Source organism: Lutra lutra, chromosome 1 (genome assembly GCF_902655055.1).
Source record: "Lutra lutra chromosome 1, mLutLut1.2, whole genome shotgun sequence".
Lineage (NCBI taxonomy): Eukaryota > Metazoa > Chordata > Mammalia > Carnivora > Mustelidae > Lutra > Lutra lutra.
The window spans coordinates 3,182,905-3,200,180 of NC_062278.1; the positions used below are offsets into that span (position 1 = coordinate 3,182,905).

The 17,276-nt window shown below is 59.2% G+C and overlaps 1 protein-coding gene across 5 annotated transcripts in view; it reads right to left on the bottom strand.

The window, feature by feature from the left end:
- Positions 1–854: 854 nt before the first annotated feature.
- The window catches only part of SLC37A1 (solute carrier family 37 member 1), a 76,401-nt gene continuing 59,979 nt past the window's right edge, over positions 855–17,276 (bottom strand). For all 5 annotated transcript variants that reach the window (XM_047719443.1, XM_047719461.1, XM_047719452.1 and 2 more), the window contains 8 exons: positions 15,473–15,535; positions 14,855–14,940; positions 13,891–13,939; positions 12,638–12,711; positions 10,089–10,167; positions 5,024–5,121; positions 2,158–2,222; positions 855–1,746 (listed from right to left, as the gene is read on the bottom strand). In XM_047719443.1, the coding sequence (XP_047575399.1) occupies positions 1,731–1,746; positions 2,158–2,222; positions 5,024–5,121; positions 10,089–10,167; positions 12,638–12,711; positions 13,891–13,939; positions 14,855–14,940; positions 15,473–15,535 (530 nt within the window). In that variant the 3' untranslated portion in view covers positions 855–1,730. The remainder of the gene's footprint in view (positions 1,747–2,157; positions 2,223–5,023; positions 5,122–10,088; positions 10,168–12,637; positions 12,712–13,890; positions 13,940–14,854; positions 14,941–15,472; positions 15,536–17,276) is intronic.

Consider the following 17,276-nt stretch of genomic DNA (forward strand, 5'->3'; position numbering starts at 1 on the left):
CTCTGTGCGTCCGGGAACGCACGTTTGCGTCTGGTTCTGCCCTCTCTGTGTCGTCGATGCTGAAGCTGGAGCCCCGGCGCAGAGGCCGCAGGGTGAGCGGGACGCTGCCGGGGGCACAGTGAACGTGGGCCCTGGGCCACGCGGGGTGGGTGCCGAAGCCCAGGACGGGGAGGGAAGGCAAAAAGGAGCGACCCAGCCTGTGGGCTTGAGGTGAACAACAGACACAAAACGGAAGGAACCAGAGGGCCAGGGACCCCGGTGAGCGGAGCCAGCCTTGCACGAGGAACGGCACGGTCCGCTCCGTGCTTACGGGAACCGCACTCCAGTTACTACTGCAACTTTCCAGCGTGTAAGTGACTTGTGCTATGACGCAAGCGAGCCTGTCTGGGCAGGACAACGGCCCCCAGTGGAGTCCTCATCTCTCTGGTCCTCCTCCAGAGAGCCCGGAGCAGAAGCCTCCGTGGGGACGGCGGGGAACCGGGCTGGATTCCCGCCGCGGGCACTCTGTGCCGTGGCCCAGGCACGCAGACCGGGAAGGCGTCCACTGCCTGTGCCTGGGGAGCGGCTCTGAGAGACTGCCCCGCTCCGTGCAGTTTCTGGTGCAGCCCTGTCCTCCCGTGCATGGAGGACAAATCTCGGAATGTCCCTTAAATTGCATGATTTTCAAAACAGCCCGACTCTGTTTGCCGGGGCCTGAGCAGGGCGGCCCCCGCTTTGCTGGAAACGGCCTCAGCTTCCAGCCACAGAACCCGGGACAGCGTCCGACCCCGGAAAACAAGAACACGCGTGTGGAGTTCTTTTGTTAACAGTGGAAACGGGAGCAGACGCAATCGACATTCTGCTTGACCGGTTTCTAAAAACGACTATTTTATTTCAAAGAGCAGGTGAGTGTTTTCCTGGCAACAAGTGGGAAAGCAGTGGCCGGAGCAGAGTCAGGTGCTCTTAATAGACCAACATGCCTTTATGTTTCTAAAACTTCTACAACACATACCACGTCTTCAATAAATAAGCCCGCACCGGTGCTACGTCACTAGAGACAGTCCCGGGTGTCTGGGTGCCCGCCCGCCCCCCAAGCCATGTCATCCCCGAGACCTGCAGGGACAGCAGCAGCGGCAGCCTCGGAGCTCGGACCCCAGACGTGTCTGGGTGTCCCGGCCGGCACTCCCAGGGCCTCTGGACGGCTTCACGGCTGCTCGCTTCCCGCCGGCTAGAGCTCGGGCCGCAGAGCAGGCGGAGACGCTGCGACAGTCCTCTGGGTGCTGGGGCGGCTCTGAGTTCCGTCGTGGTGTCTGATCCAGGCATGGTTTCCTCTGTCCTCCCAGAGGCTGGGCCCCGCGCCGGCTGCATTCGGGCACCCGCTGCGGGATCCGGTCCCCGCCAGCGCGGCGCTCACCTGCTCTCACATTCCAGACCGGGACACCCGAGACACCCCGGCTCCCGAGCACCCCCCGCCAGTCCCGAGCAGCTGCCGGGGTGCCCGCCTGTCCCGCGGGGCGTCCCAGGCTCCGCCGTGGACACAGCACTTCCCGCACCTCCTGGACGCCGTCGTGAGTCCCACGGTTCGCCTAAAACAGGACCCGGATTTCTCAAGGTGTCTTTTGTGTCTTTTCCAGGGATGCGTGCAAAAGGCACGGGGAAACGGCTCTTTTCAACACAGGATCCTTTATTTGAACTTTTCCTTGACAGTGTGTGAAGGACAGGCCCAGCCTCCCTCCAGGGGACTCGAGGGGTCAGTGTTCCTTGAACCTGGAAGAGGATAAAAGGGCAGCTGGTGACACAGCCAGCGACGGTCACAGGCCAGACGCTGCGTCCGGGCTGGACGTGCAAACCCTGCAGAGCCAGTTTCTCTCCCTCCCGGCGGGGTCTCCGAAGCCACATGGAGGGGGCAGCCCCAGCGGACAGAGGATGGAAGACAGGAGCGTGAGCAGGACACCCGTAGCTGGGACTATCTCTGTCACAAAGCTGCAGCTCCAAGACAACAAAGAAGGCAATTTCCCTGATGTTTTTCCCAGATTTTGGGGAGAGATGACTGCCACTGCCACCCCAACATTGGGAAAAATGAGCGTGAATGAGATGTGCAAAGTCAGGGTCAGTGGGTGGGTTCACCAGAGCGGCCTCTGACCCGGCGTTGGGAAGTCGGGAGCGGGGGGCACTTACAGAACTTGGTCCCCGGCCGCAGACCCCGGGCAGCTCAGCTCCTTGTGAATGAGCCGGATCAGGAACTGCACCCAGAGAGGAGAAGCAGTTACTGTGGGCAGGGAGCCTGCGTCCAGAGAGGCAGCCCCCATGCCACCTGCCGGGCTGCCTGTGGGGACTCTGAGGCTCCTTCAGGACAGAAAGGACTCAGAGGCCCACGGAGGCCGCGCTCCTGGAGCTAAGGCTGTGAGGACAGAGTTCAGCGTAACATTTCTGGGACCAAGTAACGTTTAAAATGAAATGAGTCCAACCATAAGATACCCGAATCAGAAACGGAAGAAAGACAAGGTGACCCACGATGGTGGAGACACTGGGGCGGGTGGGTAGGGGGGCACCTGGCTCCGCCGGGACCCTCGCCTGTGGCCTCCGGGGTGGCTGCGGGAATAAACCAGGGACAGCTCTGCGTCACCTGCCACCGTTCCCTCGAGCTCCCTCCCGCTCACAGCGCCGAGTCACTTTCCAGAGCCGGACTAATGGCAAAGCAGGACACCGGCGAACTGGCTTTGCTGTTGGTGGCTGTGGGTCTGGTCCTTCTGCGCGCCAGCAGCAGCCCCACAGGAGGCGCCATGTGCGGGGAAACAGGCTCCTGGTTTTGGTGGTCCCCACCTCTTCCAAGGTGGCAGGTGCCCTCGGGCCCGGAGGGATGGCGGGCTGGGAGAAGCCCAACACAGGTTGAAAGCCCACGTGGCTCTGCCGGACCCGGCTCAGGTCGGAGCTCTAAGGGGCAGGGACACTTTTGTCTCTGAGGCTTGCGTTTCCAGCAGGAGCCCGAAGTCCCTTGTATGCCACGAGATCAGGCTGAAGAGAACCGGCGTGTCCCCCACAGAGAAGCACTGCCGGCTGCTCTCTCTGCCCCTCAAGCCATGCGCGTGCACTTGGAGTGGGAACGCAGGGAGCGCGTCAGGCGCTCGGTACGGGGCTGGCGGTGACAGTGACATTTCTGCTGGGCAAGCTGGGACCCTGAGCCCCCAGCTCACCAACATTCCCCTGCTCTGCGGGAGCTGGAACCAGACCGCTGCACGCACCACCGAAGCCCACATGTGAAGGAGGAGCCTCCCGTTATAGGACCCGGATGGTGGGGGGGGGGGAGGGGAGGGAAGAAGACGACCGGTGCATCCTGTGACACGAAATAACGCGGACGCGGGCAATGCCTCTGAAGGTCAAAGGTGATGAAATGCCGTGTCTGCGGGTGAGACAAGCCCCCTGGGGCCCCCGTGACACGCGTCCGCAGGTATAAGACCACACACGTGACAGCATGGCCATCACGGTCACGCTCCCCAGACAGTCCTGTAGGGTGCCCAGATCTGACCCCGCTGGGTGACCTGCCCGGGCTGCCGAGCTTCTCAGCCTCAGATGGGTGGGGTCCAGCAGACACACGATTGATGCGTCCCAAGTTCACGCCCATCCCCCCACCGCCGTCTCCTGACACCGTTCGCCTCACCGGGGCCGGTCCAGCCTCCTTCCGGTTATTTTCTGCCTGCGGGTATGTTCACGTTCTCATCTCTGTCCTTCTGGAGCCGAGAGACATTGGTCTGCACGCTCTGTGGCTGCCCGGCCGGCGCCGTGTCCCCTCTTGGTCTCGAGATCCCGCCCGGGGGGCTCAGAGCAGACCACCCGTGTGCACTCCGTTCTGTGCGTGGTCTCCCTCCAACCGAGCCTCCGCCTCGCTGTCCAAGCTGCCCCCGGACTTGGCGCTGTCTGCTCGCCGAGCTCGCCGTCTGTGCCCACGGGCTCCGTTCCTCCCTGGACAGCTCTCGTGGCGTCTCACCTGCTTACCGTACGTGCGTCTGGTCCTCGTCTTCTCAGACCCACGTGCCCGTGTTGCCGGTGAGCCGCCCGCTGGAGCCCAGCCCGACACCTCCTGTCCTCTCCCCAGGGGCACAAGCAGCGGTCCCGCCGTTCCTGAGTGGGCGACTCGCCCGTGCCTCCAGCTGGGGCCTCGGTACTCGTCTATGCTGTCTCGATGCCGTGGGCCCTGTGGACACCCTGCCTCTCCTCGGAGCTGCTGGGCGGCTAGAAGGGACGGACGTGCTCCCAGGATTGGAGAAGGAGAGTTTCCAGTCCTCGAACAGCCCTCCCTGATGGGAGTCTCACCGCCACTGAGCTGAAGTGATCTGGGGACGCTGACGTAGCCACACCCTCAGGCACCAACAGAAACCAACACTCTGAGAAGCAGCGTCTTCAAACCCAACAGGCCCCGAGTTGAAAGGTGCCACTGGATTCTGTCTGAAACCGGGAGCCCTGGAGTGAAAACTCAGAGCCTTCGTGTGATCGACGGAGCTGAGATTTCCAAGTCCCCAACTTGCTTCCGGGGGGGGACTCTGCCCACCAGCCACTGTCGGGGCGCGCTGCACGCCTCTGACTCGGGCCGCGTCCTGTCTGTCCTGCAGCACGCCCGAGTCTCGGTGCCTGTCCCCGCAGCCTCCACTCTTCTTTCCCATCCCCCTGGGTGCTGGGAGTCGGGCTGCTTCCACACAGGGCTGCTGGACGCGGGGGCACTGGGGCGAGGGGGATCGCCGTGCGGGAGGTGGTCACGGCCTGCCATCTCCTCCGGTCCCCCCGACAGTCCTGTCTCGGGGTGCCATTTGATGCCCATCTAGCCACCGCGGAGGCGACACGACAGCCAGCGGACGACACGGCTGGGGCCCCACGCCAGGGTGCCCCGCCCTCTGCCTCCCTACTGTCCCGCCGAAGCCGCAGGCAGGACGTGTGCGCCGACCACGCAGAGGCAGGCCTCGTATCACGAGCACAGGCCAAGCCTCCCCGAGGCCCGCAGCTCCCCTGGAGAAGCGACCCCAGCGTGCGGTCGACAACCAGAGAGACTCACCAGTAAGGCGCAGGCGTCCGCGAACATCAGCATGTAGAACACGTTGTTCCACCCAGACGGGGACAGGAGCCCGGCCAGCAGAGGGCCCAGGGCCGCTCCTGAGGGGCAAACGGACACAAGTGAGCCGCGTGAGAAGACTCGGGAAGGCGTACCCAGACCCCGTGCGCGCACACCGGGTGCTCAACACCTCCCCCTCCGTGAATGAAAAACGCGGCAGAAGCAGCTCCTTCTCCCTCGCAGGCTGGGTGGGGCAGAAGGCCCTCCAGTACCCTGCACGGTGGGGCGTGGCCGGCAGCACCAGTCTCTGGAAACAAATCTGAAAATTCGTATTGACCCTGAAACGTTCTTTCTCTTGGTCCAACAATCCCAAAGAAAAACTACGGAAGAGCCCCGAACCGGACGCACGATCTGACCGGCGCGCACGTACGAAGTGCGCAACTGTGTAGCGAGGCAGGAGTAAGGTGCGGCCACCGTGCCCGGGAGGACGTCCTCACTGCGACAGCAGGGAGCTGGGCGTACAGCCCGGGGCTCTCCCTCTTCGGGGAACGCACACCGAATACACAGCCCCTGGTGAAGGAGTGTGTGTCTGTCGTCTGCGCCCAAGCGGTCCGGGCAAACCCGCGTATGATGTTCTCGCCTGTGCGCGTGCGTATGTTACAAACGTGTGCGCGTGGGAAAGGCGATGAAGCAGACGCAGGATACAGGAATTCTCCACAGCATTTCTGCAACTTTTATGTAAGTCTAAAATTATATCAAAATACTTTTTCGTTTTTATTTTTTTAAAAGATTTTATTTATTTATTTGACAGACAGAGATCACAAGTATGCAGAGAGGCAGGCAGAGAAAGAGAGAGGAGGAAGCAGGCTCCCCGCTGAGCAGAGAGCCTGATGGGGGGCTCGATCCCAGGACCCTGAGATCATGACCTGAGCCGAAGGCAGAGGCTTTAACCCACTGAGCCACCCAGGCGCCCCTACTTTTTCGTTTTTAAACGAAAGCAAGCAAGTACTCCTCAAAATGCCTGAAGACGCCCAAGAACGCTGCCACAGTTTGGGTATTTACTGTCTGAAAAGCGACGGGAATAGATTACGACCCGCGCACGGGCTGCGCCATCGTTTCGGCCCGTTAAGAAGTACAAAGACTTTACAGCAAGTTACCCTGACACCTGACCCCGAGAGGCAGAGTACGGGGTCCTTCCCACTTTGCATGCACTAATGTTGTTCCAACTGTTTACAGACAGCCCTTACTACTTTCTTACCTGAGAAGTGATCGTGCGTGTTAAATCTCAGAGAAGCTTCCGGTAAACACGGTGGCTTGCTCACCTGTGCTCATTTCTACACCTCCCAACACCGACATATGCCACAAATGAATTCAACAAATTACGAGCCCACAACGAGAAGGGCAGATGAGAGACGGCACCATTCTTGGAGGATGGACTTTCAAGGGCACGACAAGGACACAGGCTCCGGTCTCCTTGCTCGGAGAGAGGTGGCCTGAGGACTCCTTGCTCGCAGGCAGGCCCGTCCACACACGCGAGGCAGGGGAGGGTAAAGGGAGGGAAGGGGGGCTGTGGGTGAGACTCTTTTATGAGGATATTGGATACGTCCCTCCACTCTCCTGATCCCAGCTTTCTCCTTGTCAGCATCACTCCAGGACCCACCCCGCCGCTTCACAAGAGAACAGCCCCTCAGACTGGGCTCGGGGATTTGGGTGGGGATGGGGCAGCGACTGAGTCGGGGAACGCGGGAAGGCCAGCACCCCACCAAGCAGCAACCCCCCCACACACAATGATGGCAGTGCTGTCCCAAGACCCACACCCCAGCGGGCACCGGGGCTCTCCTCCTCCAGATTCCAGTCTGATCCCGTGGCCGTGAAGACCAGCGGCTGATAGCATCCCACGCACAAAGGGCTTCTAGGAAGTGCTGGGTGGCTCGGGCTTGAATACGAACACGTGAAGGGCCGGCCAGATTCATCTGGGAGGAGGGCGACTTAGAGGAAACGAGCAAACTGGGGAGGCTAAAATGCCCAGAAGATCCCAATACCCTCAGGAAATGGACAGAAAATCAAGTTGAACCACACGATATTCTCACATTTATACCTGAAAACCAGTATCAGCAATTACACGATTCAGTCCAACACATGCTGCGACCAAGAACGGGATGCACTAGGCTCTCCCTCTCCCACAGCACTCACGCCCTTCCTTCCGGCGCCACACAATGGCTCCCACAGAGAAGGGGGGCGACCAGGGCCGTTCTGCCTTCAACAGCACAGTGATCAGAGAACACACCATCAACGTTGGTTCACAAGCACGTCCACGGAGTGGGTTCTGAGATGCGTGCCCCTTGGCACACAGAAAGATCTGGAAATTTGCCGTGAAGGAGACGGGAACTCCAGATGTACACACTGACACCAGGCTCGACCACGCTGTCTGGTCAAAGGGATTAGGAACGTTCCACACTGTGTCCGTGTGCGGCTGTCCAGGAAGTGTAACAAGATGATTCTGGAGAAAGCTCTCTACGTCGCTTATCTATCAATATCTCTAAAATCTCCAAAATGTGTGGAATGAGAACTAATCACTGACTGTCAAATAAAGGTATAAAACTGGAAAAAAACCCCACAGAAAATGGGATGCATGAAAAGGGCAGAAAAACACTAATGAATGTTAACATTATGGCAACTTTCCAAGACGAGGTTGGAAAGTCAAGTCAAGAACAGCTCTGAAAGCAGAGAAAAGAGAAGAAGACAGGAGAGAAGGAAAAAAGAAAAAAAATGGAAGGATTAACCCAGAAAGGTTAACCTCTGATGAATCAGTTTTCCAAGAATTAAAACCAGACAGCAGTAGGGGAAACGTGTGCCCCAAAACAGAAGAGTTGGGGCCGCCAACACTGGAGGCGGGAAGGACTTCAGGCTCCGCGTTAGTAGGACAGCAGTGGGCGTCCAGGAGAGGACGGCGGCCGTCTCCGTCCAGCTACACACAGGGCGGTGGGCGCCGCCAAGAGAAAATCCTCAGGGTCCTACACCGGTGCGGAAGGACAGCCCGGCTCAGGTGGAACTGTGTTCTTACCGAGCCGCCTGCGTCTGGCAAGAGCTTGCGTCTGCTGCTGTGAGACTGTCCTGGATGCCCAGGTGTCCCTCCTCATCTAGCCAGCCCTCTCTCTCACAGCCCCCCTCCTGCGGGAGCCTGGGGCAGCAGGTGACACCGGGGTGCTCCCCGAGATCCTCCTGGGTAGCCGCGCGTGCCATAGCAGCTGACCTCCGGAGCTTCAGCTCCCCACGTCTGGAGAGGGACCAGCGTAGGACCACAGGTGCCTGGAGCAGGGTCAGGGGCAGTCGCAGGGCATGTGCTCCTGGCAGGAGGCTCGAGAAAGGTCAAGAATGTTGATGGCAGCCTGCTAACTGGTCGGTAAGAACACGCTTGTCACTGGCTCGGTCCCGCCCGCCAGTCTCTGGTGAGCGACTTGCTCATCTTGTCACCTTCCTTTCCTCCAGAGGATGCCGCTGCTCGCTCTTCAGGAACCGGCACGAGGGGCGCCTGGGGGGCCCGGCTGGTTAAGTGTCCAACTCTTGGTTTCGGCTCAGGTCATGATCTCATGGATCCTGGGATCGAGCCCCACATTGGGCTCGGCTCAGCGGGGAGTGTGCTTCTCCCTCTGCCCCCCACCATGCTCTCTCTCTCTCTAATAAATAAGTGAATCTTAAAAAAGAAAAAAAAGAGCCTCTTTAAAAAAAAAACAACCCTAACAAGGCTGGTAACACCGGACTCTTGTACACCTGGGACCTGAGAGTTCCTGCCGTTTGCACTGGGTTGGATTCTGTCCGTCTTGAACGGGAGGGATAAACGGACCAGCGGCCCGCAGCCCCCTTTGCCAGCGGCTGACTTTGGTGAAAACCTGAGCGCGCTCTTTCACACGGAGGGAGAGTACTCGCAGCCAGTGCCGGGCCCGTCCTCCCTCGGCAGCCAGCGACCCGCGGACACGCGCCTCCACGCCCACGGCCCCCAGATCCGCGCACACTTCGGATCTGTTCATGTTTGTAAAAGGCCGAACATGGGGACCCTGTCCTGTCCCTCCCACCCACGGTCCTCCCCCCATGCCGCGCACTCCTACCGTCTGTGTGCGTGCCATGGTTTGGTCCTAGCAAACACTGGTTTTTCACAGTAACAACTGTTAAGACCTCCTTTTTTCATTATCTAAACTTGTCGATAACAATTATTTGAGCTCTGTGGCAACGGCATTCATCAAATTTCCCTTGGCTGGTTTTTATCATAAATTATTAACATGAATTAGCAACTCTGCTGAAAGACTAACTGAACTTTAAGTGACTCTGAGTCCTGTATTTTTCCATTCATAAAAATTATTAGTAAATTATCGAGTGCATGTGAGCACCACATTTATGACCTGAGAGATATTTCCCATTTTGCCAAGTTAGATTTTATACACGTATTGTGTATTGGGATTAAATTTTGAATTAAGTTTCCTCTGTCAAATCAGCTAAGAAAGGGGACCTCCTGTAAGTCTGTGCTGACGTTTTCCTTCCCTGTGTCTGCAGAGAACCGTCATGTCACACCGCTCTTTCTTCTGGACTCTGCCACTTATTAAGACTCTGATGCCCAAATACCATATCAATCTTTGCGTTTTTAAATTACGGTGTTCCACTCATTTGTAGACAAAAAAAGATACTTTTACTAGCACGATGATACTATCAAACTAAAAATAATCTCTGATTCTTGAAAAATAATCTCTTTTTTTGAATTTTATTTATTTGTTTTTAAAGTAAAGTTTATGCCCAATGTTGGACTTGAACTCACAACCCTGAGATCAAAAGTGGCATGTTCTACCGATGGAGCCAGCCAGGTGTCCCAATAATCAACTTTCTTTTAGAATAAGCATCATAACAATAGTGTCAAGACTGTTTCATGCAGTTTAAAAGAAAAAAAAAGGCCAGCCCATCCTAATATTACCGAAACATCTGGAATCCTTGGCATCTGGTTAATTGGGATGTGACAAGGTGGACAGTGTGGTTCCCCCATGACCATGATGAACTCTTAGAGCTAAAAACACCCACGCACCTACAGAGCCAGTCCCGTCGATGATGGCAGTCACAGTGGCGAGGGCGTGCGAGTTTCCCTTGAGACTTTTGTGTGTGCCCTAGGAGAGAGGGGACAGCAAACGTGAGGCACATCCCAGCAGCCTCAGCGAGAAACGAGCCCGCACCTTCTTACAGCAATTTGCCTGAACTTGGCAAAGCAGTTTAAAACATGGGGTGTTTTTCCGTCAGAAAATTTAAACTCTACTCTATTCCAACTTACTTTGGAAAGATACACGAAGTTTAAGGGTTTTCAACAGTAAAACCTCATCAGACATCTCTGTCCAAACATATTCTGGTTGAAAGAGCTCTCAGAATTTTTCCTTAAGCAAATATTTCCTCAGCACACCCCACCAGCCAATGTGGAAGACAGACACACGGACGCCACTCGTCCCTGCCCTGAGCTACGCCAGCTCTAACGCCCACGTCCCCGTTCCTGCGAGGGGCTTTCTGTGACATGTGTGGGATGGCTCTGGACCACCTAAACGCCCACCCAGTTCTCAGCAAATGCCCAGGAGGGTGGGGAGGCGGGCAGGACCCAAGAAGCCAATGTGGGAGTCACCAAATCCTAAATGACAGACCCACAGGAGCTCCGGGTTTCAGAAAGCAAGACGGAGAGATGGGAGAAAGCAGCACCAACGGAGGACGATAAAGAAGAAAAATTAACTGGGAGAAACAGCGCCCAGACGCTTTCTAAACCCGAGGCGGTAAGTACAGGTGCTTGTGTGTGTACCCACAGAAGTATACAAAACAAAGCACATATAGGAAGCGATACCCAGCTATAATCCACATTTTCTGGAGTTGGGAGTCCCTCTTCTGTCCTCTGATCCCACAGGGCAGGCAACTGTTGGTGGTCTGGTGTGGACCCTTCCAGAGTGTTCTGTGTGCCCCGTGCAGGCAGGAGCATGGGTACACCCTCAGCACAAAGGGGGGCCTGCTGCTGGACTCCCCCGTGCCCCTCCTCTGCTTCTCTCTGCTGACCCGGCACAGCAGGGCCTCTGCTCGTCTCGGGCGGGGAGGACGGGGCAGGAGCCACTGAGCAGGGCGCAGTGTTGGGCAGATGCCTGGCCCTGGAGGAGGGGTGGGGGCAGGTGCGGGGTCCGCAGCCACCTGGGTTGCCAAGTAGGAGAATGAGCGAGTGGCCGGGAAGTTCGGGGTCTGATTCTAGAAGGACTTGAGAGAGGTGTGTCCCTGGGGCAGGGGGCAGAGAAGTTCCAGGGGCCTCGGAGGCCCGATGGGGCGGGGGGATGCCAGGCCAGAGGCCCGAGGAGGCCGGCCGTCCTGCCCACCCAACGATGGACCGGCTCTGGGGACCTGCTTATGAATTTAAATGAGCTTTTACTTTTGGAGCAGTCTCAGGTGCGCGGACATGTGGCCCAGATCGCACACGAGGTGTACGTGCCCTGTACCCACTTTCCCGTGTCCCAGCTGCTGCGGCGAAGGTCCCGACACCCATGCGCCAGGATCACCTAACAGGCGGGCTTTTAGCTAAAGGTTACTTTGATGTCCTTCTGTCCAGGACACCACACGACGTTCCGCCATCACGCCTCCTGACTGCGTCTGACACTTGCCCTCTCTTGGATGCCGTCGTGAGCGGAATGACCCTCTGCTGGGATGCTGGGTGGTGGGTCTGGGGACGGAGGCCACAGAGGGGAGGTGCTACCTTCACGGCACATGCCCAGGGTGCAGGCTGTCACATCCTGTCATTGCCAGTGCTGACCTTAGTCCCCTGGCGGGGGGGAGGGTCTGTCAGGTCTCCCCGTAGCTACATGGTTTCCCCTGCGCTGGGAGGAAGTCACTGTGTGCAGCCCACACCTAAGGGCAGCGAGGCGTGCCCCCCTCCCTGAGGACAGAACACCCAGTTAAGTCTTCTCTACGGGGCATTTGTTTCTTTTCTCCCGTTTATTTAGGGAAACAGCTTTTTAAAGGGCATTTTGTATCTTGGTGCGGTGTTCCCTACAGGTGGGGGCACCTGACGACTGCGTGAAACGTCTGTCTGTTCGGGTGGATGGCGGTGGTCCTGCCTCCCTGGGGTCCCAGAGCACGGGGGCCGGGCTCTCCTGATCGCTAGTCCTAGGTCGCCTCATCAGAGCACCCTCTTCCTCTGGGAGGAGTGGGGACGGTAGTTCCTCTGGATCCCAGGGCAGACCAGCAGAGGGCCGGCCAGGCTCAGCAGGGGCCGGGTGAAGGGGGAGCTGACCCCACTGGGTCTCTGATCTGGGGCCCCGCGGCCGGACTCCGGGGCGCAGGGTCACCAGCCCCCGGGTTAAGCAAGGGCAGCACAGAGGAGGGGGCCAGCGAGCTGGATTCTGACCTCCGGCCTCACATGAGCCCCTTCAGCTCTGCTGGGATGGACTGGGGGCAGCATCTCCCTGCATTTGTTTCAGAAGAGACTTAGAAGCACGGACTCTTTCCCAGAGAAAAACTGCTTCTATCAAGACACAGTTTTACTGAGAGTGACTGTCTCTGTCAAGTACGACAGCGAGGATGGGCTCCTGCCTCTGTTCTGTGCTCAGCCGTGTGGCCACTCACCAGGTCGGCGGAGACGGCGGTCGTGATCAGGGCGTACGGCCCGCTGACCAGGGCCCCACTCAAGAGCAGCATGGCTGTGGGAAACCAGAAAGCAGAGGAGGCATTTAGGAGCAAAGCAGTGCCCTCGGGGAGAGCCTCCCCAGCCTCAGCTGCCCTGGGGTGAGCAGCCCAGCGTCAGGCGGGGCCGGCCTGAGCGGAAGGCAGGCGGGTGCTGGGAAGGCGACCCTCGCGTCTGGGGAGCGGACACGCTGGGCCAAGCGTGGTGGGCATCTGCCTTCAAACCTGCCCACGGAGGTCTGTAGGTCTTCTCACGCTCCCCCAAAGGCTCCGGCTGTGTCCGGAGGACCTGGTACTCCTGCGTCCTCGACCCTCAACAGGGACAGCTGGGGACCCCCCAGGAGCAAGCAGAACCCTCGTGTCCCAAGCATGACTATGCCCTGGTTGTGCCAGGGATCCCTGTCATTGGTGCCAGTGGTGTGCTAACTCCAGCCATGGCCTTCTCCGCAGTGAAAAGGGCTGTCTCTCTCTCAGTGCCCACAGCCACTGGTGGCAGTGCCCGAGGGGACCACGGAGACCCAGTGCAGCTGAGCTCCTGAGGGCAGGATAACACGCTCGGTTCTGAACACACGCGTCTACGCCACCCCCCAGGCTCACTTTCTCAAGCTAGCCTCTGGTTCACACTCTAGGCAGAAGCCTCTGGACCAGTGGGTCACGGGGAACCCCACGGCCCCACGCATCAGCGACCTGCCTTCTGGAGACTTCTAATGGGAGCACACACAGGCTGCTTCCTTTCCAGTCCCCGCTGCCAGCTTGTTACGACAGAAGAAGTACTTACCAGCTGCCAGAGGCATCACCAGGGGGAAGCTAAGAAGAGCCCCTCCTCGGCCGACACTGCTCTCAGAACGGCCGCTGACGGAAGCCAGCTGGGAGGCTGCGCTCTGCCCGGCCCCGGCCCGCTCCCGCCCACATGGGGGACAGGCCTCGGGCTGCTGCGGCCCTGCCTGCCGCCTTCTGGGGGGCTCCCTGAGGCCCCGGAGCAGCAGCCTGTGCTCTCCCACAGCCACGCTCTGACCTGCGGACGGGCAGGCCTCCCTCTGGGAGCAGGTGTCCCACTGGGAGAGGGACACGGGCCTGCTGTGGCCACACCAGTGCTCCAGCCCGCCCAGCCAAATGCCTCCGTGCTGTCCGCTTTGTCTCCGTGAGCTGCGTGGATGGAACCCGACTGCGCAAGGAGAAAAGCCACACGGACTTACCGACAGTGGCTTCCAGGCCCATTTTGCTGATGGTGGAGAACGTGTAGAGCTGGCAAGGGCAGGAACACAGGGGAACCGCGGGTTACCAGAGGCGGCCGAACACCACCCCGGAGCCCGTCTCTCTAAAAAGTCAGGTGGGGATTCTTGGGTGGCCTGCGGGAGTCCCCAGGCTCAGCCCCTGCACGGGTTCCGACGGCGCCTCCCGCTCTCAGCTCCCTGGGCAGCTCTCCCTGGGCTCCGTGCGACTGTCCCCTCCTCACGCTGTCCCCTGCCCTGCAAACAGCTGCAGCGCTGAAGGGGTCCTGCGGCGGGGGCCACACGTATTTCCCCAGTAAAGGCCCTCGGAAGATCTGTGTGGGGCAGGGTCCCAGGCCCCAAGCTGGGCCTTGTCCTGGGGACACAGCCTGGCAGAGGGGCAGACGCGCAGACGCTTACAGAGCAAGTTGATGGGTGACGGCATTATGCCTGAAACTACCACGGCTGGAAAACGGTACTGACTTAGAAACCCTTGCATTGCCTCTGGGACAGGGTGCTACCGGCACCCTCGTTTTTCAGACAAGGCAATAGGCCCGAAAGGGAAGGTCACCTGCCCAGGGCCGTGTGCCACCAAACGCATGAAAAGCAGAATCCGCGCGACAGTGGGGCAGGGCAGGGAGGTGGGGCGTCCCAGAGGCCGAGCAGGAGCCTGTTGGGGAGAGGAGAGGGGCGGGGAGGAATGCCCCCCAGGGAGCCAGGGATGAATGAAGAGCGGGGCCGGCCACTTGCCCGCTGCCATGGGAAGTGGCCACGGGAAGCACATGGGGGAGGGAGCCCGGCAGGCCTGTGGGGCATGCTAAGGGGTTCGGAGGCTAGAGTCTATGCCCAGAAACCACGAGCCACGAATGGGGCTGAGTCTGGGCAGGACGTGACAGTGTTTGCTTGCGGGGAGGGTGGCTGCTTCTGGAGGCTTGGGGCCCAGGCTCACCGTCGGGGCCGCCAGCAGCAGCATCAGGCCACAGGTGGACGCCCTTTTCTCTAGTCGGTCTGAGATCACACCTGCCAAGATCCCACCTGCAACACAGAGAGGTGAGGCCCGGAGCGGCCCGGGTCCCCAGGGCAAGAGCCCCTTGAGAGGACGCGGAGGGTACAGGACAGCAGCAATAAGGGAACCATGTCCTCCTCCCCATCCCCGGCCACGTTCACCGTTAGCAAGGGGCCATCCCAGTGAATAGGCCCCGTGGGGTTGTGGGCAGACAGGGGCGACCCCGGGGGCATCTCCCAGGGAGAGAGAGGACAAGTCTGGGGTCTGGGTCCAGGCTGGCCGTGAAGCCCCTTCACCGCGAGGGCGCTAATATGCCAGCCCGCCGCCTACCTTGAGGCGGGCCCCTGCTCCCCAGGGAGAACCACTCTGGGCTCTGAGTCAGATGCGGGACAGGGGACCGTCCCCCAGAGGGACGGCCATACGTCCACTCGGGTGATGCAACGTTTTGGGGAACACGCGTTCCTCCTGATAGTAAGTCAGCTCGGAGAGAACACGGGCCCAGACGTTCACTTACCGGCCCCCAAGTTTCCGGCCAAGGACAAGAGGGCGGGAGGGACTCACCAAAGATCCCACCCACATCAAACAGGGTGGAGAGCTCCCCGGCTTGTCGGGCGTCCAGGTGATCTGAGAAAATGACACGTGTCTTTGTGAGCAAGTCACAGCCAAGGAAGACCCCACGTGGCACCCTCTGGTTTCCCCAGGGTGACTCACACCGAGAGCAGCTGGGAGTTGACCCCGCAGCCTGCCACGTCGGTAGACTCGCAGAAAAGATGAACGCCGCTCTTTACCAAGAAATGAGGATTTGCCCAGCTCAGCCAGATTGCCATCCCCTCTGGTTTGGTGTCCCCCAGGGGAGGCCATAGTGTGGGATGCAGCAGAGAAGGCGGTAAGAACCACGTGGCACAGAGAGGAGTGCCACGGGCACTGGCCGGCTGACCTGAAGGCTTTAGGTCTGGAGGGACTGGAGCTCCATGAACAGCAGCAGAGGAAGCCACGCAGGGCTCCCCAGAGGGCTCAGGTTGGCCCGAGTAGCAGAAGTGGGCGGGGAAAGCATTTGGGATCGAGCCCAGCCTTTCCTGGTGTCCTCAGTGCCACATATAAGGGACTTGGCTTTTTTAATCACTGGGTCTGGAAAAGGCAGCAATGTCTGACTAGAGTCCTGAAAACGTCACCCCTTCCGCAGTCACAGGGAACAAGGGAAGAAAGAAGTAGGACGCCTGTCTACACTGCACGGGGCTTGCCTGCCCTCATGGAGTCACCTGACAGGGAGCAGCTCCTAACCGTCCCCTCTCACATGGGCGGTCCCCTTACTGCCTCAACCGCCGTCCCTGGGAAACCCAGCCCTCCTGCCTCGGGCCCACGGCCACCCCTGCTGGTCCTTACAACCGTCGGGAATCCATGGTGTTGGGGCCCAGGGCAGGCTGCCCCAACACGGGCCTCTTTGGCATGAAGGTCATTTTGAGTTAAAGGGGCGCCTGGTGGCTCAGCCGGTTAAGCGTCCGACTCTTGCTTTCGGCTCAGGTTGTGATCTCAGGAGTTGTGAGATCGAGCCCCGTGTCAGGCTCTGAGCTCAGTGCAGGGTCTGCTTGAGGGTCTCTCCCTCCCTCCCCCATCCTGCATTCTCTCTAAATAAATCAATAAATATCTAAAAAGATTTATTTTGAGTTAAAGTAATTAAAACGCAGCAAATTCAGGAAAAGCTCTCTGCCTCCCCACAGCTGCCGAGATTTACGGGGGGAAGGAGAGCCTGCCCCAGGAAGGGAGCTGTTACCAAAGACGCCCCTTTACTTCAGAACTGATCTGCGTAAGGGGGTTTCCAAACCTCTCCTCTCACCTGCCTGCCAATGTGCTTCCGTCCCCATGGGTCCCCAGACCCAACATTGCTCCTGCGCCCACGTAAGCTTTGTGGGGCCTCACTGTCTCTGAACTGCACCTGTCACGTGGCATTTGATTCTAAGTCCGGCCAGAAGGACCACAGGGCGGAGGAAGGGCTTCCTCCCCGTCAGTGGTTTTGTGCTCTGCAAAGCCCCATGTTCCAGATCTCCCCTCGCTGTCACCTTCCCAGAACCCGCATTTCCAGGGGGCCCTGCTTTCTTTCCTTTCTCCCTGCAACCCCCAGCTCCCGGCCCGAAGGCTCCAGGGCCCTCCCTGCCTAGCCCCACCCCGATTCAGCCGTGACTGCAGCCCATGGACTGAAGCATCTTTTAGGAACTGCCGATGACCCCTGACTTCCCTCCGTGGTCGCACACAGCACAGGGGCGCGTGGAGCCCACAGGCTGGTGCCTTCTGTCCTATCTGCAGCTTTAGCTGCGGCCGGACTGAGGAAACATGAGACAGGCTGCCAGCTGTCCCCAGAACTAGAGCT